General features: G+C 40.5%; 1 protein-coding gene across 2 annotated transcripts in view; it reads right to left on the minus strand.

Moving 5' to 3' along the window:
- Positions 1-13,593, minus strand: part of PDCD6IP (programmed cell death 6 interacting protein) — a 28,546-nt gene extending 14,953 nt beyond the window's left edge. For both annotated transcript variants that reach the window (XM_059849270.1, XM_059849260.1), the window contains exons 1-5: positions 13,287-13,593; positions 7,268-7,322; positions 5,446-5,515; positions 2,230-2,357; positions 1,493-1,646 (exon numbers count right to left, since the gene is read on the minus strand). In XM_059849270.1, coding sequence (XP_059705253.1) covers positions 1,493-1,646; positions 2,230-2,357; positions 5,446-5,515; positions 7,268-7,322; positions 13,287-13,492 — 613 coding nt within the window. In that variant the 5' untranslated portion in view covers positions 13,493-13,593. The remainder of the gene's footprint in view (positions 1-1,492; positions 1,647-2,229; positions 2,358-5,445; positions 5,516-7,267; positions 7,323-13,286) is intronic.
- Between the last annotated feature and the right edge of the window lie 11,815 nt (positions 13,594-25,408).

The raw sequence follows: 25,408 nt of genomic DNA on the forward strand, positions 1-25,408 counted from the left end.
AATGGACTATCTCACATGAGAGAAAGCCCAGAAAATTCCAAGTAAGGTAAATAGCCAATGCAGAAAGAAGCCTAATTTCTGTTTTGAGATCTGACTTTGAAGGATTAGCACTTGAAAAAATAAGTTTTTGAAGGTAATCATGCTGTCAAACATGATTCTTCACAAAATATCTTTCCCCCCAGAGAAAAGAACCTAAATCCAGCAAAATCTACAACCTTCATAATCAGATGATTATTAACCTTACTATCTTTAAAACACTGTCAGACTTGTGGTCTTAGGAGTAAACACAAAAATCTTCAGGTCATGTGCACACCTGGGATTTGGATTAGCCTTGTTTTGTTTTTTTCATGCTTTGGAAAAGAAGAAATTGAGTCAATGACAATCTATTTGTCACGCAAAATGAGGAAAGCACCTCTGTTCCTGAAGGGAACATTTCGGGCATTTGTTGTACTAATTTATTTCAAAGCAACGTCCAAACAGCCATAGACTAAAATACTACTACCAGCATGATAAAGAACAAACATAATTTATCAGCTGGTTGAAGGACAACAGTTTCTTGTTGAGCTTCTCCTAAAAGCAGAAAGGCTACAAGAGTTTTCAGGTATCTTCCCTGTGAAGATAAGAAACACCGCAGCTCAGATAACCCACGTCTTCCTGCAAAGTATTTCAAATCATGTCAGCAGAGAGAGCCATTTATGGGCAATCACATTTGACCTCTATGTCCTTAGTTCTACTTTTAAGTATCTGTAACTTCTAGATGAACAACTTTTTCTGAACAAAGAGAGAAGAGCAGAAGAGTAAGAAATTTTTGTATCAAAGATAGTACCATTCCACAGAAAATTTCTTTGAAGCCTAAGCTCTCTAATAGTCGTATTAAGATAGCTAGACTTAGAATGTGTATTTCATAATCAACCCTTAATATCTAGGGAAATGATTTTTTTTCTACCTGCAGAATTTCCCTTTCCAAGATCAACTGGGTATTCTAAGAGAATTGGTCAAAGAGTTTTTCTGTTAAAAGCAGGAGCAACCACACAGAATTTGTTTCCCTTCAACTCTTAGAAAATCTCATTGGTTTCTAGCACAGTCATTTCTTCCTAAATTCTTGTGAAATCACACCCTAGACAGAGGAGTAGGGGAGTACTTGCAAAGCCCCTTATGCACCATTTTTAGAACTCTCAGTTATTTATGAGAGTCTTTTGTCTTCAAGGGGGAAAGGGAAAAAATATAATCCAGTAATATAATTTGTAAAGATGAAGAACATAAAAAGAAGATAGGAGAACTGCACTGTCAGATGAACCTTAGACAAATTCTTAAGGGACATCTGTATTTTGTGTTTAATGACCTGCAAGTAGCATGGGAAGGATCAGAAAAGGCAAACATAAAAACCTCTGAAACACCCTTGACAGGCTCTTAATAACTTAAAACACTTTTAAGTTTTTGGGGATAAGTTGTAACATGCCCTTAAATACACAAGACAAAAACTAAAATATACCTCTTGTTGCTTTCAAAAAAAAGACTTCTTGGGCTTGAGCCAGCATAATAAGACTGAGAGTCCCAACTGTGTCTGGAGAGATGTCCACTGTAGGTTCTCGATTCAAGGCTGACAAAACTGTGTCTTTAATGTGTTGAAAAGCACCACTAGCAAACTAAGTAAAACAAAATAATATATTATCACCCATTCTTTTCATATACATTTTCCCACTAACAAATATAATACATATATTTTTTTTTTCAAAAAGTTTCTTTGGGGTATGGCCTCCCATTTATTGTTTAGCCACTAAAAACAACTCCTTGTGACTTCTTGATCTTGTAGCCACTTCCCATGAGACCGTTATCATGACAGACTATAAATAATGGTATATTGGTTACACCTAACAGCCTAGGATTTTAACCCATTCCAGAAAGACGTAAGATTGTTACTGTAATACTTGTGAAAACAAAAATTTATACTAGCTAAAATTATTAAATCTTAAGCCGAATGTTTAGTTGCCAACTCACTTGAATGAACGAATATGCAGAACTCTATAGAATTATATCCTCCAAAACTGATAAACAAATATGACACAAGACCAGGTACACAGCCAATCCATTTTTGCAATTAAGAGCAAGAAAATATGTACATATATATTTTTATAAATGTGTATATAGTTTTAAAATTGAGAGATACATGTCTTATGTTTTAACAATACAAATTCTGAATTCGTAAGCAGAAGCAGGGAGCCTCTGTACCTGATAGTGCTTAGCTGCAGCTTTTAGTCCTTCATCGTTATCCAGATTCTGTTCTGCTGCAATCTGGCTTGCCAATGCTCCACAGTTGAACAAAACACAGGTCTTCTCATATCCCAAATGTGCCAGAGCTGCAGGCAAGACAGACAGTTAACCAGAGTGTTAAGAAAATAAACTTCAGTTCTCTAGCATCCTACACATGAGGCCAGCACTACTCTTATCAGTAAAGGTATCAACAGTTTCGAGTAAAAACAAACAAAACCCCAATCTTACTCAACTTTTCAAGATGAAGTCATCCTCAATCTGAAGACTTTACAAAGTTTAATTTAGTACTACCACAAAATATTTCCATGTGAGCAACTACAGAAAGCAACACAAAACATAAAAGCAGTAGCATGAAAATTTATACAAAATAATTTCAAAGTCTTTCTAACTAGAGTGCAGCTTTTTGGCTCTTGAAGCATTACCAAGTGGTCATCTGAAATATGAACTTCCACACATTAATCACTTTGTAATAACTGACCAATTACAAAGACATGCCCTGTTTTCTATCTACTTAAATGTAGGGAAATTTTCACTTTTAAAGGTATTGTTTCAGGCTGAAAATGCTGAAAAATATCTTCTTTATGCATGTACTGAAACAGTTAAGGATTTACTCAATTAAAACTTGATCTCACTAGACAACAGTGTAGACTGTCCAGAAGTGACTCCTGCAGTACTTCATAGGCCCAGAGGATGGAGCCCACACTTCTGAAACTCAAAATACCTGAACAGGAACCATTTTGAATATTAATTGCTTTCAAAAGGTTAGTTGCCCTACACAAGTACTTGAAAAAAAAAATACTGTAGATATAAGTTCCTACCAGTGTCAAAAAGTCTCTAGACAGTCCCTTAGAGAATACAGGAGTGATAACTAGTGAATTTTCAATTTCACAAACCCAGGCACAGTTATCGATAAAACATGAAGGTACTCAACATGTACATTTGTTTAACTTCACTGACATCCTGCCTCCTTAAACAGCTACATATTTATCTAACACCTCTCTGAAGCTCCTATGTTAGTGCTCACTAACCTGCACCAAGTTTTCAGCAAGTAAGGCTAAATCTGAGGTGCCTTTTTTCCCACTTGTTTCCAAGTGAGTTACACTGTCACAGTCACTATTTTACATAGATCATCTCCCTTCTCTAAGTTTATTTTCCAGAATTTTTCTAAGAATAAAGTCTTGAACTCAGACAAAAGTTGTTTAGACTTGAAAAAGACTAAAACTCAAGACAGGACAGAAAACATGGCTTGAAAGTTTCTGAGGTGCAGAATTACTTTATACACTGAACCACACCACAAGTGCGATTTACTATAGCAGTACAGATTTTCCACAGACACATCTCTTTACAGCACTACCTATTAACTTAAGTCAATATATTTCAGATTATGTGTCACACTGTGAACTCAGTCACTTTTCAAGCGGTCACAGTATCTGTCAGCTACCACTGTGATACAGACTTGGGATTCAGGGGAAGGTGGGAAGAAACAGTTCATCATCACAGCAAGAGCCAGAACTCTCAAGTTGCATCCCTGCATCTTGTTGCCACGGATATCTCAGGAGTTTTATCCTGAATTTCTATCTGGAAACTCCTCTTACAAGTCAAGAGAAATTTTGTTTCCTTGATTACTGACTGCTTCACTTTACACTGAGAAACCTCACCACCAATTCTGATCTCCTTTTGTTAATTTCTTTCCACCAAGATCTGCTTTAAAGTTTCAAAATGACCTTTATCCCATTGTTTGTTGACTGAGCATTACTCACATCTCAGTTAAAAACTTCTTTGATATTTGACACAGACTGATGCATAAATTTTTGGCCATCTACCTCAGAGATTATTTAGACTAGCATATAATTAACCCGTAGACAGGAAAGCTTCCTCAAGCTGCAGTAACATCACATTTATTCAAATTGTTATGGTAATCATCAATGTTATGGTTATTGATTTTTTTTCTCACAATTATTACAGATCCCTAGTGATTTACAGACTATGTTTACATCATAACTAAACATTCTGAACTTCACAAAGAAATAGATTTAATTGTCATTAAATATTAGGTCCAAAGAAGAAAGAACAAGCCAAATTCTGAGGAAAAAAAACAAAGCATCTTCAGGAAGGTTTCCAATTATCCAGGACTTCTTAGAAGAGTTGGAACAGAAAGCAAGGATCACCTGAGTATGCATAGGTGTATGGTTACAGATATAGTTTACACATCAGCTGTGTAAACTGCCAGCATGTGTATTCAGAACATAGAAAACTGCAAAGACTTCCAGTAGTTGTTAACAGGGAGCTGTATAAAGCAGGCAAAATCTTTAATAAAAATAAAACCAGAGTAAAGTTCAAACATCTTTTTCAAACTTTGTCTGGAACTTCAAAATTACAATGGTCATCTTGCAATGCTGATCATGTTGAACACTTAGGTATAAATAAAAATACTAAAGAATGATGACACACAACTGAACTGGTCCTCACTAACTCAAAGGATTTAGTCTTACTTCTATATTGGCAAGTGTCCTAAATCCATTTCATGACCCTGAATTTGTGTGCAGGATTGTCTCTCTATGACTAAACAAATCAGACTCCAACTCGTTATGTTCATGAGAAAAAAATACAATCTTTTTCTTCTGAAGTGTTTAAATCTGTATGAAAATACTTCAAAAAGAAGTGATAGAAGAGTAATTTTGGAGTACAGGTAACTAATTATATTCTCTTGAAAACATGGTATCAGGACTAGGTTACTGAAGCCAGCTACCATCACTCTTCTTCTGGAATGGACTCACTCGCTCCTAAGCACCCTTCATCTTACTCATGTAGAACAGGAAGAGCTGCATTTCTCAAAATCTACTGGATCTTAATGTTAACATTAACAATTTTGATTCATTTCAACCAGAGTTGTTCCCAGAAAACATCTGAGAAGCAGACAGGACAACTACTAGCAGACTGCACATCTATTTGTGCCTCTGGAAATCTAATATAAAAATCTCAATTTTGTAAAAATTCTTTGCATGGTGCTTACTTGTTCATTACCAATGTTGAAGTGATTAATTTGTTACCAATATAGTTGAATTCACTTGAAAGCTATGTTGAGAATGCTGGAAAGACATTAATTCGACTACATAAAAATATTCTCAAACTTTAGTATCATTAATACTTGTTTTTTTTAGTACATTCACATACCCAATTTGGCAGATCCTCCAAAAAGCGATCCTTTATCAAAAGCATCTTTCCATGTAAATGTTACACAGATCTGGAAATTGTGAAAAACAAAGATCTTTACCTCTAAAATCAAATATAATCTTAAAATACCCCAAATCTATCTATTTAGCCTTCATATTCTAATTGCATAAAATCTTTCATTTACTTCTTGAAACACTACAAACATTCTGGAAGTTTCAGGAAATCATCAAGAAGTACTCAAAACAAAATTATGCTACATTTTTTCCTTCCTGTTAGTTTGCTCAAAACATTTCAAGTAGACAAATATTGTCAGAATCATTCTTCAGCTCTGTTCATATTCTGAGCAACAGATAAATTTGTTTCTGAACAAGATGCTCCTCTCCCAGTAAGCCTGATGGGTTGCTATAATCACAGTTTAAGGAAACCACCCAACCAGGCAGTTTCCAGTGTGCCAAATTACCTATGTATTTGGATCTATTCTGCAATACCAAAATCCACTCATTATTACAAGTGAATTCAATAGCAGCATTATCGCAAAATGCCCTCAGGAAAGAGAATGGAGGTAGAAACAGTGTGGTTTATTTATACGTCCAGCATATACTTCAGAGGCAATGCAAATACTTCATTGAATCTGCTTTCATGTTCCACAGTTCAATTCCTTATTCACTGATCAAATAATTGTAGGCAACTGGTATCAAATCAGAAAAGATGGCAAATTTCCTCAGTTTAAAGTGCTTGGGGAGAATCACTTCAGAAAGAGCAACAGTACTATACTTGAGAGTGTATTTTCCTCTAGCAGCAGTGCTAGTGCAGGATATTCCGGTCCCCAGATGCACTGCTGTTTCCACTGACTACTTCTCCCTTTAGGTGGAACAGTTTACAGACATGCAGATCTCGCTGTCTAAGTTTTCCAGTTTTCCTTGTCTCAGTGTTTGCAGATTACCATAGCAAAGGATTTACTCACTGAAAACCAATGTGCAGTTCATGGCTGCAAGCAAATGCAGCTACATGCAAAACTCACATAGAAAGAGTTTAACATTACTTATTATCTGTAAGACTGAAAGAAATTAGGAAATTTCTCCTTTTAATCATAATATTACCATATAAGTATGATTTGTTGATAAAGAAATATAAATTCTGCCGTATTTGTAAACACATTGAAAGAAAACCCACACCTTTCTCCAACAAAATACAGGAGCCTACAAATCTATTCCAGTCTCCACCTGAAGAAGTCTTCAATACGGAGAAGTTCAGCTGAATTTCTCTCTAGAGACATGATTCTAAAATAATATGGCAGGAAAAAAAACCCAAACCTTAATGAACACCATACCTATATAAAAACTATGTCATGCAGAGGCAGGAATAAAGTGATAAGCTCTTAAATGGATTATTCTGTTGTGAAGGAAAGATCTCTCCTGATTCAGAAAACAAAGATCATATTCCATCCTCTTCTATAGTTTTTCCCATAGAAATTATGAATTTTAAATCCTTTAGAACATAGCATGAAATAGACTTCTTAGAAAGCAGAGTGTTGAAGAGGAATCAGCACAGCCCAACCTTTTCTGCCCTAGACCAGTGATCACCTAGCCAAAGCCAACATATTTCTCAATCTGTAAAACAAAGTCAATTACGTCCACCAGAGGTGAAGTTTCAGCATAGACTGTATGTGAGCACCGACTAGAAAATAAAGATTAGGAAAATAAGGCTCAGAGAGATTAGCTGTCTTGTTCAATAAAAGTACTCATCAGAGGATTAGGTACAGGCTTGGAAGTCACACATCATAGGTGCCATGATTCAGTAACTGGTTTGGTAGTCTTCTTACCTGATTTTCAGAGAATGGAAACTTTGGTTCAATTGAACACAGCTGATCATAGTATCTACAAAAAGAAAAAAAAATGAAAAGAAACACACAGCTATTAGATAAATGAAATTAATAGTTTTGGTTTATTAAACTGGCATATAAACTAGGGAGAAGGGCACAAAAATCCTACACACAAGTAAGTTAAGAAGCTCCTTTGTAGAAATGGAGAATTTGCAGGATGGACAATTTCTGTCTAAAGAAATTCTTTCATTAGAGGAACAAGTTCAGCAGGAGGTAGTTTTTCACAGATAACATGGGAACCCTGTCTCAGTCAGAAGTAAAACAGTATCATGGACAAAGCTAATCCAGATATCACTACCTGAGGAATAGTGGATTAGAAAAGAGCACCATGCAAAGGAGTCCCTGTATACATACAGGCAGACAATGACTACATTAAGTCATGCTGCAAAAGTAATTTAAGTACAGAATTTAACATAATATTAACATGCTAGACTGTACTCTCCTGATCTTACCATTATAACCTAATTTCAATGTATTTGAAATGGATGCCATTTGCCTTGCACAGGACTAGTTGGAGAGACCAATCACTGATAAAATTCTTTAGTTGTAAACTTAATTTTCATTGGAATATATTCTAGTAGTCACAGTGAATTAAACCCACAATTTCTACATGCCAATATTTCATGTAGTCACAGTGGAAGATGTTTAGGGAAGAATGCCAGAAAGACAATATACTGAATATAGCACAGTCCCTAACCCGATCTACCCAGGCAACAGTAAGGAATTCCAAGTTTTCCTGAGTGGTGACCTACACCCATACCATTTGTTAAACATGACAAGCTAGATGCAGAACGTGAAACCCTAAACTGCTAAGAACATATGTGAAGCCTGTTTCCTATACTCTTCCTGTAGCACTGGCCATACAGCTATATGCTCAACATTATATTGTTAATTGTCAAATCATTTTATAAAGAATTTATATTCCCAATATACAAAACCCCTTGTAGTAATGGTTTTCACAGTCTATGAAACAGGACTAACATTGTTCCCAGCTCCTTTCACTGTTAAATACTGATCACAACAGATACAGGCATGAGATGCATGTACAAGACCTGTGTTGTACAGACAATAAAGATTTGTTTAAAAATTCAAGAAAAATTTTCAAAACTCATATACAATAAAAATAATGTTAGTGTATTCTTCAGTTAATTGTATCTGCCAATGTATATCAGACAACAGGTTTCTGACCTCAAATGAGCCACTGCAATTTAAGACACAATATACCAAGCCATGTAAAAACTATAATAATCGGCAACAGCAACAGGAATTCCACCAACAAATGAATTGAAAGAAATTGCTTGTAAGGCTAAAAAAAGTCTGCAAATATTTACTGTGATGGCAATTTTATCAAGATTAAACAACTTACCAGCTTTGTGAAAGGTATATTTAAAAATAATAACTAGCCCTGAAGATTATTGCAACAATATATTTAGATATACTTCCTCCATTGTCCTGGTCTGGTCTCAACACACTTGCTTTAACATAGTATCACAAAGAAAAGGAGACTTTGTCTCCTCTTGACTCAGTTTAATTTGTTACCCAAAAGCAGCCACTAAAGCCAAGCTGTCCTCCCACATTCCACGATTACAGTCCTCGTCTGCCATGAGGATGGAGTAAAGAAGCAAAGCTTGTCAAATGTCCTTGTAAAGCCTGGTGTGCCCAAGCCTTGGCTCCCTGAAAACAGGCTCTTCTTTGTGTCAACATTACCACAGACAAAATAAGCCGGAGAGGTGTATACTCCTCCTGAAAAGGGCTTTTTTTTGGTTGGTTTCAAACAAGCTCAGAATTTATGTCACTGTTTTCTTTACTATTTTAAGTATGTGATGTTATTTCTTCTTATTAGAGAACTTGAAAATCTACTCAAGATTTAAGAGTTCTTTAAAACTCTGCAGACAAAAAAAAAAAAAAAATCCCAGAACACAACCAGGTAAAGTTTTTTAGTTTTATAAATATAAATGGTATAAATATAACAGCATGCATGAAATTAAACACATAAAAATGGTAAATGAAGATGGCAACCACAGAACAGCACAAAACCATCAGTACAAAACCAGAAAGTAACTACAGGAGGAAAAGCCACAATGGATGCACAACTCAGTTACACACAAAAGATAACAGTAAATACAAAGGTGTAATTTAAAACTAAATTTACAGTAATTTACACTAACAAGATAGGAGAACACAGGGCACAACACAGGAGTGGTGTGTTTGGCTGTGCCAGTGAGGAACTACAACTGCAGCAGTGTAAGGGGGGGGGGCACACGTCAGCAACACAGATCTAGTACTCAAAACACAGCAATCTCTCATCAAAACTGGCATTATACACTCCTAAATGCTAGTAAGAAAAGGTCATCAAATGAGTAGGAAGTCAAGGTTTAAATCAGAATTTAACTAACATTTATGTACTGCATTAAACTCAAATACTGTGCCTCCTCCAAAGAATCATAAAGAAAAATCTCCATCAAAAGAACATCAAAAAGACCAAAGATCTGTCTGTGCTCTTCAAGATAAGAACCAGTCCTGAACTCACAGCTGGAAACAACAACTGCAACTTTCAGCCCTAAGAGAATTTGAGCATTCAAAATAAAGCCATGCATTCCTCCCACCCCCCCTTCTTTTTCCCCAATTTTCTTTTTTAAAAAAAACTGCAGGAGTTGTTAGCAAAATTAAGCCAATTTAACTTGTACCAATATTCCATGTCTCCAGAAAAAGAAAATAAAATCCAGGCTATCTTTAATATTGGAGGAAGCAAGGAACCCTTTCAAGCTATAATTACACTCAGAACTAAAAAAAAAGAAAAACACCACTAAATCAAATCTGCTATGACAGAATTCAAGGGGAAACATCTGTACCAAGCTCACCTACATCACCTTCAGAGCACTCAGATTCTCACAAAACAAAGCAAGCTTGGAAGCACGCTGAAGTCTTTCCCAGTTACCCAGTGAAAAGGGGCACCATCTATCTCAAATGCTTCTCCAAGAGAAGCATTTGCATTCAGCAACTGAACAACAGCACACCACACACTTTCAAGCTTTACTGGTCAATGCTTGTCTAGGAAATGTGGCTGCAACAGGGCTCATTTCTCCCATAAAAGAAAAAAAAAGCTTGTAGTGACTACTTAGCAAAACAAGGCTTCTAGAAATTAGAAAACCATGGGCAAATCCTAGATTAGTTGGCAGAAGACTAAGCCCTCATTCCTTAACAGTTAAATTGTCTACAATGCTCTACTAGGTATTAAGGTCTATAAAAAGCCACAAGGAAGTAAAACTATGCAAATTGTATGCAATGTTCTAATTAGTTCTTCTAACCTTACTTCACCAACAAAGTTTTAAACTCTAACTTCAATGAAATTAAACATTAAGACTGAGTATTGCTCTTAAATACCAACAGGAAAACACTGGAAGTTGGAGAGGCAAGGAGATTTTCAGAGGAAACACAAGGCATTTAGGGACTTGTGTATCTCAGCTGGATACTTCAAACTTCTGGATGTGCAGACAGTTTAAAATAACTGTGCCTTACAGAATCATTAAGAGAATATATGTCAGAATGCTCTTACAGAGTAAAAGCAAAATTATTTTCTAGCAACTGTAAAGAATATAAATGGTCAGACATGGACCAAACACGCATAACTTGTTAGAAATAAGGGAAAATATACATCTGCTTGTTTTATCTTCACTAACTTACAGTTAATTCAGACCTTCATCTTATCTCACTTCCACTATAAAAAGAAAAAATATTCTCAAGCAATACAATTAAAAACGCAGATGTTTTAAGAGAGGAACTTCAGCATGGGAGGGATATCCCTTCATGTTTACATCAGTTCAGAGCTACATCCAACAGCTCCAGTCTACTGCACCAGCATCTGGGGCAGCTAAATTCATCTGCTGATCACCGATCACCAGCAGACAGAACAGACCACTGCACATGGAATTGACTCTCAGCTAGTAATTATGCAATTGCAAGTGCTTTCCCTTGATTATTCAGAGGGAAAACCTGAGGTGAAGTTACATACTATGGATAAATTAATTTAATTGGCTGGCTCTGAAAGAGGGAGGTCCTCCTCATCCTCTTGGCTTTCCAAAACACTACTTTTATTTATTTTTGCACCATCTCTGATGTTTAACTGACCCTCCACTAAACTCATTCAAGTTGCTCAGAATGCCATACATACATTCTGTCTTCCACAAAAGGTGTAAGGATCAGAATTGAAAAGCTGGCTGCCTTCTTTTGCTGCTGCAGAACAACTGTTTGGGTGAAGTGGCACAATGTGGCTGGGACAAACAGGGATTTCAGACTGAGACTAACAAAAAATGTGACTGGCACCATCAGAAAAGGAAGCTCAATTCCAGCATGCTCAATTGAAGCTCAATTCCAAGGGAACATAATATGCTTTTCAATTGGGATAGCAAAGTCCCTCTTTCAGTTAACAGATGCTCACAATTTCCCTGACCTTCAAAGGCATAAACTCAAGTCCCTTCAAAAGCATACACAGCAGTAGAAAGAAATAGAACAGGGAGCTGCAAAGCTACTGTAAAACACAATCAGTGGAGTCAGAGCTTTTACAGCCCAAATACCCAGTGAAGGGTTGATAATCATCAGTAACTTATTTCACAAAACTTGCCTTCTTTTTGGCAAGGCACTTGTTAAGTGGGTTTTGAAGGTCTCCAGAGACAGACTCCACATCCTCCCTGTACAACCTGTTCCCGTACTCTGTCACCTTCAACATAAACAATTTCTTCCTCATGTTGAAGTACAACTTCTTGTGCCTTAACTTATGGCCACTGCTCCTCATCCTGTCATTGGGCACCACTGAGAAGGGACCAGAACTATCCTCTCAAAACTCGCCTTTGAGGTGTTTCTCTGCACCCATTTGATCATTTCCAGTCTTCTCCAGATTAAACAGGCCCAGCTCCTTGTAAGAGAGATATTCCAGACCCCTAATCATCTTTGTGGCCCTTCTCTGGACCCTCTCGAGTAGCTCCTTCTCTTTCTTCTCAACACTGCAATCCCTAAGTACTTTAGAGAGATAGGACAATGGAGCTGTTAGTTGTAATGCAGCCTTATGCACTTCACCAGGCAGAAGGCACAAATGAATCTTTTGCACATCTAACCTACAGTAACTCCAGCACCACAGAAACTCTATTAAACTTTCTGACAACAAACTAACTGTGTTAACCAGAAAAAAAGAAAGGATGTGACTTCACAAATACATTTAGAAGCTGCTAAATATAGAAAACAAAAGGAAATCACGCTGGTAACAAATACAGAAACAAATCCACACACAGAACTGAACAGGAAGTGAAAAGAAAGCTGTAATAGCACAAGGAAACACTGAAGAGAAAGAAACACCAACCCTATATGGAAAACAAAACGGTCTGTCATAGGCCCAAGTTTGAAGAGGGGAAATTTACATTCGAAGAAGCTTCCTACTGTGAGGGAGGTGAGGCACTGGCAGAGGGATTTCCCCAGGGAGGTTGTGGATGCCCCAGCCCTGACACTGTTCAAGGCCAAGCTGGATGTAAGGCCTTGAGCAACCTGGTCTAGGCGGAGGTCTCCCTACCCATGGCGGCTGCGGGGGTTGGGACTGGATGATCTTTAAACTCTCTTTCAAACCCTTAACGTTCTCTGGTTTTACAATTTCCACGTACATCTAAGAGCTACTGGCACGACACTGGGAAGGGAATATTGATGGGGACAAGGCCTTCCCCTCCCTGTGCTGCCATCATGTGACACCCCGCGACACCCGAGCGGCGCGGCGAGGGCCGGGGACGCCGGGATGCTGCAGGACACCCGGGCGCCTGCATCCCACAGGCCGCCGGAGCCGGCCCGGCAGCCCCCACCCACACCTGGCTCCGGCTCCGCCATGCCCAGGGCCCGGCGCTGCCGCCGGGGCCCCGCGGGGAATCAGGGCTCGGGGAGATGGAGGAACCGGGAGATAACGGGGGTGGGGGGGCCCTACCTGAGGAGGGTCTCCAGCGAACTCTCATGCTTGTCGAGCGGGCGCCCGAGCGCGCTCTTACGGAGCCTGCTGAGCTCCTCGGCGGCCCGACAGTGCTCGGCCTGCGCCTCGGCGCCCGGGTAGCTCTGCTGAATGAACTTGCACAGCGGCTTGGCCAGGTCCACCTCCGAGGCCTTCTTTAGCTGCACCGAGATGAAGTTCGTCATGGCCGACGCCGGGCAGGCAGAGCCGCCACCGACACCGCCGCTCCTCGCCGCACCCTCGGGCTCCCCTTCCCGGTCCGGCGGCGCCGCGTTTCCGGGAGCGCCGCGCACGCGCGCGCCCTGCCCTGCCTCCCACGCCGCTCTCCCGGCGCCGCCTCTGGAGCGAAGGGCTCCTGAGGGAAGCCTCTACTGAGGGAAGTGTCCGGCCGCGGTCTACGCCAAGCGAGGGGGCGGGTGGTGACCCGCGAAAGGCGGGCTCATCCGTCATCAAAACTTTATGCTGTTTACACATATTAAGAAACAAAGGCATCAGCATTTACTGGTTCTAAATTGAATAACTTTCTTAATTAATTAGTAATCAAGTTCCTATTTGCTGGTTATATCTGTCGCTTGTGGTGCTAATTAATCTGCAGGCGCAGTTGTTCCCTCAGTTTGAGTCTGGGGTCTGCTGAGTTCTGGCGTCCTCATTCGTGGTGGCTCTTGTCCAGACAGAGCATTTTGCGATTATGTTGTTCTCAAAACAAAAGGTTAGCCAAGCATGCAAGCAGACAGAACGACCGGATTGTTAGGGTTGGAAGGGAGATCATCTAGTCCAGCACTCCTGCCAAGGCAGGGTCACCTAGAGCAGGTGACATAGGAACATGTCCATGTCGGTTTGGAATGTCTCCAGACATTCGCCCTGGGCAGCCTGTTCAGTACTCGGCCACCCTGAGTGTGAAGTTCTTCCTCCTGTTTATGTGAAACTTCTTGTGTTTTAGTTTATGGCAATTGCTCCTCACGCTGTTGCTGGGTGTCGCCGAAAAGAGTTTGGCACCATTTGATGCTCACTATACAATTACTTAATCATACCTGCCCAGCTACAGCTAGTGATTAACAATTTCAAAAAAGGTACAAAATTTAATTCAAACCTGAAGGGACTCAAAACTCGATGGGCTCAGTATCATCCCCTCCTCTAAGACTATTTAAGACTATGAGATGCAGGGTTTGGTAACCCTGGGACAGCTGCCTGAGGGGAGAAGGGCACAGTGCTCCCTCCCCAGATAAACCCTTGGCTGTCAGAGGCCCAGCAAACCAGTGGGAACCCAGGAAGGCAGTGACCTCAAGCATGTGAGATGTGACTGTGGAGCTTGGCTGTGGCAAGGGAAAATCTCACCAACTGGGAACACAAACCTTGACATGGCAGTGACAATAATGGCCTTGAAAAAGTGGTGCAGCAGACAGGCATGTAATGCCTCATAGGGTCCTGTTCTCAACCCACCCTCAGGGTTGCTGTCTTAAATTAAAGTGAAACAGGGCTTCTCTGTAGCAAAAGAAATGTCTCTATTGGCAGCAAAAGGAACAGATTCTGTGTTGTGTAATAATCATGGATCAGCTGTTCACATCACACCTGCTTTCTGCTGACTCAGCCCAGCATGGCTCAGAGGAGTGAAACAGGCACTCAGCCTGCCAGGCTGGCTGGTCTGGGGACCAAAAGGGAATATTCAGCCCTTGTGCTCATCTCCTCCTTTCTTCTGCCCCTTGTTCCAGGTAGCTAAGTCTCCAAGCCTGATATTTTCATAAGCCACCAGGTGATGACACCATAAAAGGAATGGTAAAAGTGCTTTTAAAATTACATATTTGTTCTCATGTTGTAGCAGGCCACGAGTTTTGCTGTAAAGCAGGCAATCACTCCATTCTGAAAGTGTTCTGTACTAAGGTTGAGCTGTCTTTGTCATGAATATCTAAAGTGGTAGTGCATAAGAGGAAAAGGGTCAAGCCTGGGAAATCAGTCTTAACCACTCCTGTCACCACTGGGAGGGGCAGCTTGTCCAGTATTAAACGTTCCTGTATGCAATCCAAAGATGCTGTGGCAACAGCAGCCAGGCCTTCCCAGGGACAGGCATGGGGAAGGAGATTATGGAGTTGTCCTTACTCTGCAGCATCCAGTCACCTTCAGTGACGCCCAAGTGGATGCCCTTGGAGCTCTGCCAGATTGCTGTAGTCACAAAATGTGACTATATGTTATATAGTCTATAGTTTATATTTATAGTCATACAACTCTATGTTAACAGTTTCTAGCACCCCTGGACCAATTAAACCCCCCTGCTCAATGAAAACCAAGTTATAATTTACTTAATTTTACATTAGAAAAAGGTATTTTTACCCTACAGTGAATGCAAAAAGTAGACAGTCATACTCCTATCTGGGTGCATGAGTTCCTCAGTGCTTGTTTTCCCTCAAAGCTTTGTTGCCCACATACACTTGCAAGTATTTTGATCTCTTAGTTTGAGTTAGCCTTGCACTGGCCATACTTTCCTGTTCAGGGAAAACCTCCTCCCCTCATAAGCTCGCATTCTGATACATCTTAAGACATACTCTTAACTTTGGACAGTTACCATTATCAAGACCTTCTGGAGTACAGTTAGCCTACACATCATTCATTACAAGATACTTGACTGCCTATATATGGAAGATGGAAGCCATCAATACCTTCCAGCATAACACTCAAACACAGAAAGGGTGTGAACAGGGAAGGGCAAAAACTGCAGCTATGAGAGCATAGTTCTACTTTAGAGCCCCAGTGACCTTTAGATGGCTGTTGCTTAATGAAGGGAATTACTGGTATTTTGCATTCCCGAACGTCCATCAACATAGCAGAGGAATTTTTCACTTAGAACAAGTTTCCAGAACTTCAAACAAGTGATTTGTTTCTTTTCCACAGATCTCTTAATAAATCAGTACTCCTGAAAGCTTTATTCTGATTATTACAATTACGATGTTATAAGTAGTAATGACTTGTCTCCATGTTACCTATGTCTAGCTAAGTACTATTTCCCAATTTAAAGATGAGGAAGCCACAGTCACTAGTTATCAGTAGAGGGGGCATAATCTACATCCTCTGACTCAGAGTCCTGTGCTTTAAACAACAAACCATACTTTCTTCTTCAACAGATTTATGATAGTATCTAAGGGAACCACTTAAACACTGGTTCCTCTAAAATGTTTAAGGTCATGCAGCATAAACACATTATAACTACATTTAAGCCTTACCGTGGTCACTGATGCATTTCAATTTAGTGTGGTCATTAGATGTCCCCAGCTTTACTCTTTTTCTTAAATAACCATTTTTATTCTGTAGAGTTTGATCATGCTGCTTTACTCAACCACCTTTCAGGAAGTTGTACAGAGTGATGGGATCACCTCTGAGTATCCTTTTCTCCAGGCCAAACAACCCCAGCTCCCTCAGTCATTCCTCACAGGGCTTGTGTTCCAAGCCCTTCAGCAGCCTTGTCGCTCTTCTCTGGACACGCTCCAGCCCCTTCATGTCCTTTCTAAACTTAGGGGCCCAGAACTGGACAAGCACTCAAGGTGTGGCCTCACCAGTGCCAAGTACAGGGGAAGAATGACCTCCCTGCTCCTGCTGGCCACACTATTCCTAATACAGGCCAGGATGCCATTGGCTTTCTTGGCCACCGGGCACACTGCTGGCTCATGTTCAGCCAACTGTTGACCAGTACCCCACGTCTTTTTCCACCTGGGTGCTGTCCAGCTACACCATCCCCAGCCTATAGCACTGCAGGGGGTTATTGTCGCCAAAATGCAGGACTTGGCACTTGGACTTACTTAACTCCATCCCACTGGATTCTGCCCATCCATCCAACCATTCCAGGTCTCTCTGCAGAGCCCTTCTCCCTTCCAACAGATCGACACATGCCCCCAACTTGGTGTCATCTGCAAATTTACTAAGGAAGGACTCAATTCCCTCATCCATGTAATCAGTGAAGATACTGAAGAGAACTGGCCCCAGCACAGACACCTGAGGGACACCACTGGTGACTGGCTGTTGTCATCTTATTCAGGGGTTCCATACTGTTGTCTCCTTATCACAAAAGTTTCATATCTTCTTGGTGCTTTTGCATGGGCAGCTCCTCAGAGCACTAACTCCTTCTTCTTCACAAAGTAGCCAGCTGACTCAAGTTGCCCTCTCAACAAGCCAACCCACTCTTTAATAACACTCTTCTTCTCATTGGTTACAGCTGTGGCCTGTTAAAGTCAGGCCTGCCTAATCTTTGATAATTGGCCCAGCTGCAACTCCTTAGGGGTAAGATTACTTTCTACACTATCTTTATTTTCTTATATTCTATCCCACTACAACTGGCTGCCAGCTGGATACAGCACCCTTCACCACCACTCTCTGGGCCTGGCCATCCAGCCAATTCTTAACCCAGCAAAGCGTGCTCCCGTCCAAGCCTGTGGGCTGTCAGCTTTTCTGGGAGTATGCTGTGGGAGAGTGTCAAAGGCCTTGCTGAAGTCCATCAACAGCCTTTCCTGCATCTACCAGGCAGGTCACTTGGTCATAAAAGGAAATCAGGCTGGTCAAACATGACCTACCCCGCCTAAACCCATGCTGGCTGGGTCTGATACACTGTCCATCCTGTAAGTGCTGTGTGATGGCACTTAATATAAATTGCTCCATTATCTTGCCTGGTACTGAGCTCAGGCTAAGTGGTCTATAATTACTAGGATCCTCCTTTCTACCTTTTTTGCAAATGGGTGTGATATTGGCCAGCTTCCAGTCATCTGGAACCTCACCAGTGAGCCAGGACTCTTGGTAAATGATGGAGACCAGCTTCGCAAGTTCATCAGCCAGCTCCCTCATCACCCTGGGATGGATCCCATCTGGTGCCATAGATTTATGAACATCCAAGTGGCTCAGCAGTTCTCTGACTGCCTCCTTCTGAATTATGGGGGGACCACTCTGCTCCCTGATACCATCAACCAACCCAAGGGGACAGTTTTCCTGAAGACAAGTAGTCTTCCCACTAAAAACTGAGGCAAAAAAGGCATTAAGCACCTCTGCCTTATCATCTGCAGTTACCAAGTTCCCTCCTGCATCTAATAAAGAACAAAGATTGATTTTACTCTTCCTTTTATTGTAATATATCTGTAAAAACATTTTTATTATCCTTTACTGAAGCTGACATTCTAAGTTCAAACTGAGCTTTGCCTTCCCTAATTTTTCTTCTACATGCTCTAGTAACCCCATTAAATATTTCCCAAGAGACCTGACCCTCCTTCCAAAGATGAAATATCCTCTTTTTATTCTTAAGTTCCTCCAGAACCTCCTTGCCCATCCAGGCTGGGCGTTTGCCTTGTTGCCTCGTCTTTTGGCACACCGGGACAGTCTGTTCCTGTGCCCTCAAGAAATCTCTGTTTTGAAGCACTTCCACTTTACCTGAACTCCTTTGCTTTTAAGGACTGCTTCCCAAGGAACTCTTTGAACTAGCCTGTTAAATAGGCCAAAGTCCACCCTCCGAAAGTCCAGTATGAAGGTCTTATTAATGTTCCTCCTGACTTCACCAAATATTGAGAATTCTATAATTTCATTATCACTATGCCCCAAGTCACCTCCAACTACCACATCTCCCACCAGTCCATCTCTATTTACAAACAACAGATCTAACATAGTCCCTCCCCTGGTGGGCTCACTCACCAGCTGCAACAAAAACCTGTCACCCAACTTGCCTTTCAACCACAAGATAAAGACAGTGACTGTCTGATTTTTGCTTGAGGAGACGGTGTTGGCTGAATGGTCTAGAAGGAGAAGAGCATCACATGCTTAGTGCCTCAGAAAATAACATAGTAGATGTTTATAGAAAGATATTTGCCAGACCTGGAAACTGTTGACCTAGGTAAATAATTTTACCTGCTGTGTTGCTCAGCATGAGCTGGTGATGTGCACTTGCAGCACAGAAAGCCAACCTCATCCTGGACTGCATCAAAAGCAGCCTCAAGTCAGCAGGACAAAGGGGGGCATTCTGACCCTCTACTGTTCTTTGGTGAGACCCCACATGGAGTTCTGCATGCATCTCTGAGGCTCCGAAAATAAGAGAGGTATGTACCTGTCCAGAGCAAGTCCAGAGGAGACCACAAAGAGTGCTGGAGCACTTCTCCTATGAAGACAGGCTGAGAGAGTTGGTTTATTCATCCTGGAGAAGAAAATGCTTCACAGAGACCTTAGAGCACTCTTGGTACCTAAAGGGGGCTACAAGAGAGATGGAGAAGGAAATTCAACAAGGTCATACAGTGCCAGTACAAGGGGTAATGACTTTAAACTGATAAAGAGTAGGTTTAGATTAAATATTAGGGAAAAATTCTTTACTCTATGGGTGGTGAGACACTAGAACAGGTTGCTCAGAGAAGCTGTGGATGCCCCATCCCTGGCAGTGTTCAAGGTCAGGTTGAATGCGGCTTTGAGCAGCCTGGTCTTGTGGAACATGTCCCAGCCCATGACAGGGGTCTAGAACTAGATCAGTTTTAAGGTCCCTTCCAACTCAACTGTTCTGTGATTCCATGATTATTGTAGATGAACTAGAGCCAAGCAAACAGGGAATCCAACCAGCATTAGTGCAATATTTTCCATAAATGCTTACAAGAATATTAGCTATTAGGTCAACTACAGCACAGCCTAGAATTTTCCTGAAGTCTCAGCAGGCTTCAGAAATATGCCATAATACTGATCACATAATGATAGAGCCTGTGCTTGTTAATCATATACCACAGAAACATGAACAAACAGGTCTTCACTTTCTCACATCATGGTTTGTAGTAGTGGGTATATTAAGCACCATGGCATTGCTAGAATGTTTTCATATATCCTATTAAAAATGTTATTATTTTTACTGCTTAGACTATTCATATCACTGTAGTTCTAGAAGAACTTGTGTTCTAAAACTAGAGTTCTTGTGGAAGACAATAGCAGCTTCTAGTTCAGTAGGAAACAGCGGAGATGTTAAAAAAGAGATGTTAAAAAAGAGATGTTTCCCAAAACCTGAAGATCAGAATTAGTTCAAGATCTGTGAATACAAATATGTTTTTTTCACAATGTATTGCATAAAACTGCTTTTAATTAGCTATGTTACCATTGTACTGTATGTTAGGGTGCAGTCATGCTCAACCTCCAGATACGCAAGAGACAATGATTATAGAGGTAATTGTCCTGAAAGAAAGCAAACCATAAATGTGCACTGATAGATTTTCTGATACAAGTCAGTTGAGTAGAAGGCCCCAAAATGGCCACTTCTACTCTGAATGAGAGTGTTTGTGAGGATATAAGTTTATACTCTGTTTCCCATCTATTGGTAATGGGACAAGTATGTGTAAGAAGAAGTGGATGTAATACAGAATATCAGTGTAATTTAATCCTGTGCAGATTATACTGATTACAGCCATTTACTGAAACATTGTGTATAAGTTTCTGAAAAATCCAAAGTCATACCTGAGTGTTTAACTTATATTTTGGCATGAAAAATCTGAAATCAACAGATTTAATTGCAAGGTTTATGGTGGGGTGTTAAAAAAAACCTTCCAGGTTGGCTAGGGCTTTGAGGAACTGGTTCTAGTGAACAGTGTCCCTGCTCATGTCAGGGGTCTTGGAACAAGATGATCTTTAAGGTCCCTTCCAACCCTAACCATTCTAGGATTCTATAATTCTGAGTTTGTTGAAATGAAGAAAAGGTTTGCCCTACTTTTGTTCAGTGTTGAACCACTGATATTACTTACTAAATCATTAATTCTATTTTACATATATAAATTATGGATTTTTAAACAATTGTTACCCTTAGGAATGGAAAACAAAGGACCTCCCATATTGCATTGAAAACAGAAAAATCAAACGTCTGCTTTTTGTGATAATGGACTAAATTTTCCCTTACTCTGCACTTATTCTTGCTATGAACCATTCCTTGAGGTGTCATAGGATTTCAGAAGCCCCAACAAGAGATGGGTAGTGTTCTAATGTTATCACATCTTTAATTAAATGTTTGAAGAAGAAATTATTAATGACCTTGAAACAGAAGAGTTTTGCAATATAGCCTTCCCCTAACGATGCTGTGTTTTATTTCTTCTAATTTTAAAATAAGAAATGACTGAACCTAGGTATGTGATTCTTTACTCATTCTGGAAGAGAGAATTTTTATTTTACAAAGTAGTCATACAAGCTTTGATTAAGCTAGCCTCTAAGAGCTGAAAGTCACAGAGTTTTCACTTAAATTCTGTATTAGTAAATAATGCAAACATCCATAGTGAAAAATAGCAAAATAGATGAAAGATACTTGGATAACTTTGAATCTCTTAATTATTGCATCTTAGGGTATATCTAAAGCAACAGCATCTGTTTATTCACTTTAAAACATTGGTTTTTTATTTAAAGCATTGTATTTCATATTTTAGAAAGAATTTTGTTCAACTATGTCATCCATACTTTTTGAACCAAAGGACAGAGTAGCCTTCAAAGAGGCAAAAATTAGTATGTGTTCTTTGTTGGTATTTTACAATATATAATTAATTTTTTATTAGTTTGTCTGCAAATTCAATGCAAGAAAAAACCTTTTCCTGTTTATTACACTACAATTACAAGGCTTGTCTTGAAAACTGCTTGCATAATTTGAAGACTGCTAGGTATACTACATTGAAGATATGGAAGAAATTAAATTTGGTTTAATTTTGGAAGATCCTTTCTACATCCTCACTGATGTAGCAGATACTTCAACTGTATTTTCTATTCTGAAATCACTTATAAAATATTCAAATATAAACAATTTTACTTAGTTTGCAAGATGTCTGGATGGAGGTAGGGAATTAGGTAGTCAGTCATTATGCAGAATAATGCTTGCTAGTACAGAGACATCACTTCTTGCTACATGGAACAAGCAGGACAACAAAAAAGGACAACTCCCAACAGAAGTACGTCTACTTGGAAAATTTCTGAAAAAACAATGCTGAAATTCAGTTCTGTCATTTAACTGATGCCTTATATAGCAAGTGAGAGGTTCACACCACTATGTCATCTTTTCTATTGATAGTGAAGTTTTTATTTTCAGCATCTTAGATGGGGAAGAGCCTGTAAGTTTCTGTTCAATTATCTAGAACTCCTTTACTACCCAAAAGAGTGGGTTTTGAGAAGACAGTAAAATAAACATTTTCCCTCCTATGGGCTGTGTGCTTGTGCTCCAACAGAGACAATCATGTGTGGCGTGGAAAGCATCTGTCCTTTGGCTGGAGGTGTGTGCCTGTACTCCTGTACCTGTGGCAGTGGCTGCCCAAAGAGGCAACTCAGCTCTTCACTCACTGCCAGGTTATTTGCCACCTACTCACTAATCCAGATTTGGAATGTGCTCTTCCCACTCAGTAAAGGGCGTGAGAGGTTTTGAACCAAGGTGAATGGAAAGCCAGACATGCTTTTGAGCACGCTTGTGTGGGCCGATCCTCCGTATATCTGCATTTGTGCATATTGCTGCTGTCACTGTGCACATGGAATCTATCCTGTGAAAGCACCTTACAGTCAGGAGAAGGAATTTGCCATTCTGCTCTGGACAGAGCAGACTCACTCTGCTGGAAGGTACTAGGAGATGACAACAGGGGTCAAGGCCTAATTTTAGGTTCAAGGGGGATGACGAGCAGGTAAGGAAGAAAGCAAGGAGGTGATTTAAAAGCTGCCAATTCAAAGTTTCTCCTTCTAATGTGAGAATTGAATGAATTGTTCCCCAGGAGCATGGTCCAGGATGCACAGCTGTGGTCCTTATTCTCTGGAAACCACACACTCCAGTGCTAAACACTCTGAGACCTTACAAAAAATTGGAAGATCAAACAAAGAATGGAAGACCCTGAGCTCAATGTTGTTCCATGCTCCATACAGGGAAGAGTTTATGACTTTTCCCATTTTAAAACACCTCCTTAACACACATACTGATGGGTTTACAAAGAGGCACCTCCAATAACTTCTGAAAGCTGTGAAGATCTTCACGTCCTGCTGTTAAACCTGTCCATAATATGAGGTTTTTATCTTACACATGCCAAATATAATGAATAGGAGCAAAGTTCCTCTGTTAAATAATGTAACAAATGCCAGTACAGGCAGCTCTTTTGAAAAGTTTGGTTTGATCACAAAAATCTGGGGATAAGGAAACGGCAATAGGATTTGCTGACCACACTGCCAGGGGATTCCTCCAAAAAATGATTTCTTCACACTGTTCAAAGGAGAAGTTAAAGACAAACTTGTATTAGTGCAATCTGAAAAAAAATAAGATGCAAAAACTGTTGTTTAGTCTTCTATTTTATTGTTCTCCTGGCTGTATAAAAATGTATGTGGTGCAAGCAGGCAACAAAATGCAGCATTAACGGTGTGATTTTGAACAAAAATGGAAGGAAAGAATGAGTTGATAATGAAAATTTTTACAATACATGCCTATTTCTAATTTTTTTTCCATCAGGGGAGATGGAAAACTGTGACTCACATTGTTTCTCATTGTTGTAGGACATCCAGAGGACCTCCCATTATCTGACTCAGACACTAAGGAGGAGAGTTTGAGAGAAACTGGATGAGCCAGTTTGTGGTATGACACCGCACTTCAGTCAACACCTTTGCAAAAGTTCCATAAATTAGGGCAGATTTCAGTGCACCATTTGTCATATATAATTCATCCTGGCATAAAGTAGCTGGACAGGGCTTGACTAATGCTAATATGTAAACCTTGCACTAAGGAATATATAATGCAAATTATATTTTAGAAGCTGATGAGTTTATCCCTAATACTTACTTCATGGATTCCCTCTGCAGGTCCAGAAAGTTCTTAGCGTCACAAAATGTCATGGTTTGATGCTGGCACAATGCCAGTGCCCCCATGAAAATACATTCTCCCTGGTGTCTACTGTGAGATGCAATCAGAAATAGAGCAAAGCAGGCTCCAGCTTAGGAATAAAGGAAAAAAAAAACTTTATTAACCTACAATATATAAAAGAAACACACAGAACTCAGGAGAAAACCTTCCAAACATTCCTCCTCCCCCCACCAAATTTCCAATACATCACAGTAAGACAAAACCTTGGATTCTCAATTCAGTTACCACCTCTCAGATCACTAACTCTCAGTCCATCACCACCCTTCAGATTATCAATTCTCAGTTCATCAAGAAGAGAGGAGTCCCTCTTGCACCATGGGCTTTCCCAGGAAACACAGTTGAAACCTCATGTGTTTCCATGTCACGCGTGGCACCGCCTGGAGAACATTTGCCATCGTGACATCTTCCTTCCATGTACAGTGCTCTCACCACTACGCATGGACCAGAGCTGCTTCTAGGGTTTTCCTTTTAAGGGTGCTTTGTCCAGTTCCAAAAAGAACACAGTCTCTCAATTTTGGGACACCTCTCCCCCCCAAATTTCACCCTCTGGGGCCGAGGGGTCTCAAGAACAGAGATCTTCTCCTTCACTGAAGATTGAAGGAGGAGATCTCCTTCAATCTTCACCACCCTCCTCACCCATCATCTTTGTTCATACACTCCTTCACATCACATCACTGCACTTTCTTGGCTCCGAGCCATTGCCTCCCTCTAAATGCAGTCTCTGTGTCACAGGAAAAATGGTTCTGTCCATGGCTATGCAAGAAAAGTCCAGCCAAAGGCCACTCCATCATCTCCTCCCACCTAGGATTCTTTTCAACTTCTCTTGGACATCTTTCACTTGCACAAACTTGCATCACACCTGCCCATTTCCTGCTATTCCATCTCTATCTCTCTCCTCATTCAGCTCCAGGAGGATCAGCATTTGTAAGGTTTCCATCATCCAAGAAAAGGGTTAAAATATCAGGCTCTTCCTGTCCAGAACTCCCACGCTGGCCCTGCTGGGCACCTTCTCGATGCACACCCCCCTTTCTCCTTCTCAGCCAGGCCATGCTATCAAATTTCAAGGTGGCACCAGCACAGGCACAGGCTCTCTCTCACTTGGGGGGTGGGCTGCCCGATATCTCTCAGTGCTCCTCCACCCTTCCATCCTGCAGGGGCCTTCACCTCCCTTCTCTGTCCAGCCCTGGCCTACCTCACTCAGGCCTTGTGGCTTCCCCTCGCTCAGCCAGCCTGCAGCTGGGCAAGGGAGGTCTGACCTCTT

Source organism: Haemorhous mexicanus, chromosome 1, assembly GCF_027477595.1.
Source record: "Haemorhous mexicanus isolate bHaeMex1 chromosome 1, bHaeMex1.pri, whole genome shotgun sequence".
NCBI lineage: Eukaryota > Metazoa > Chordata > Aves > Passeriformes > Fringillidae > Haemorhous > Haemorhous mexicanus.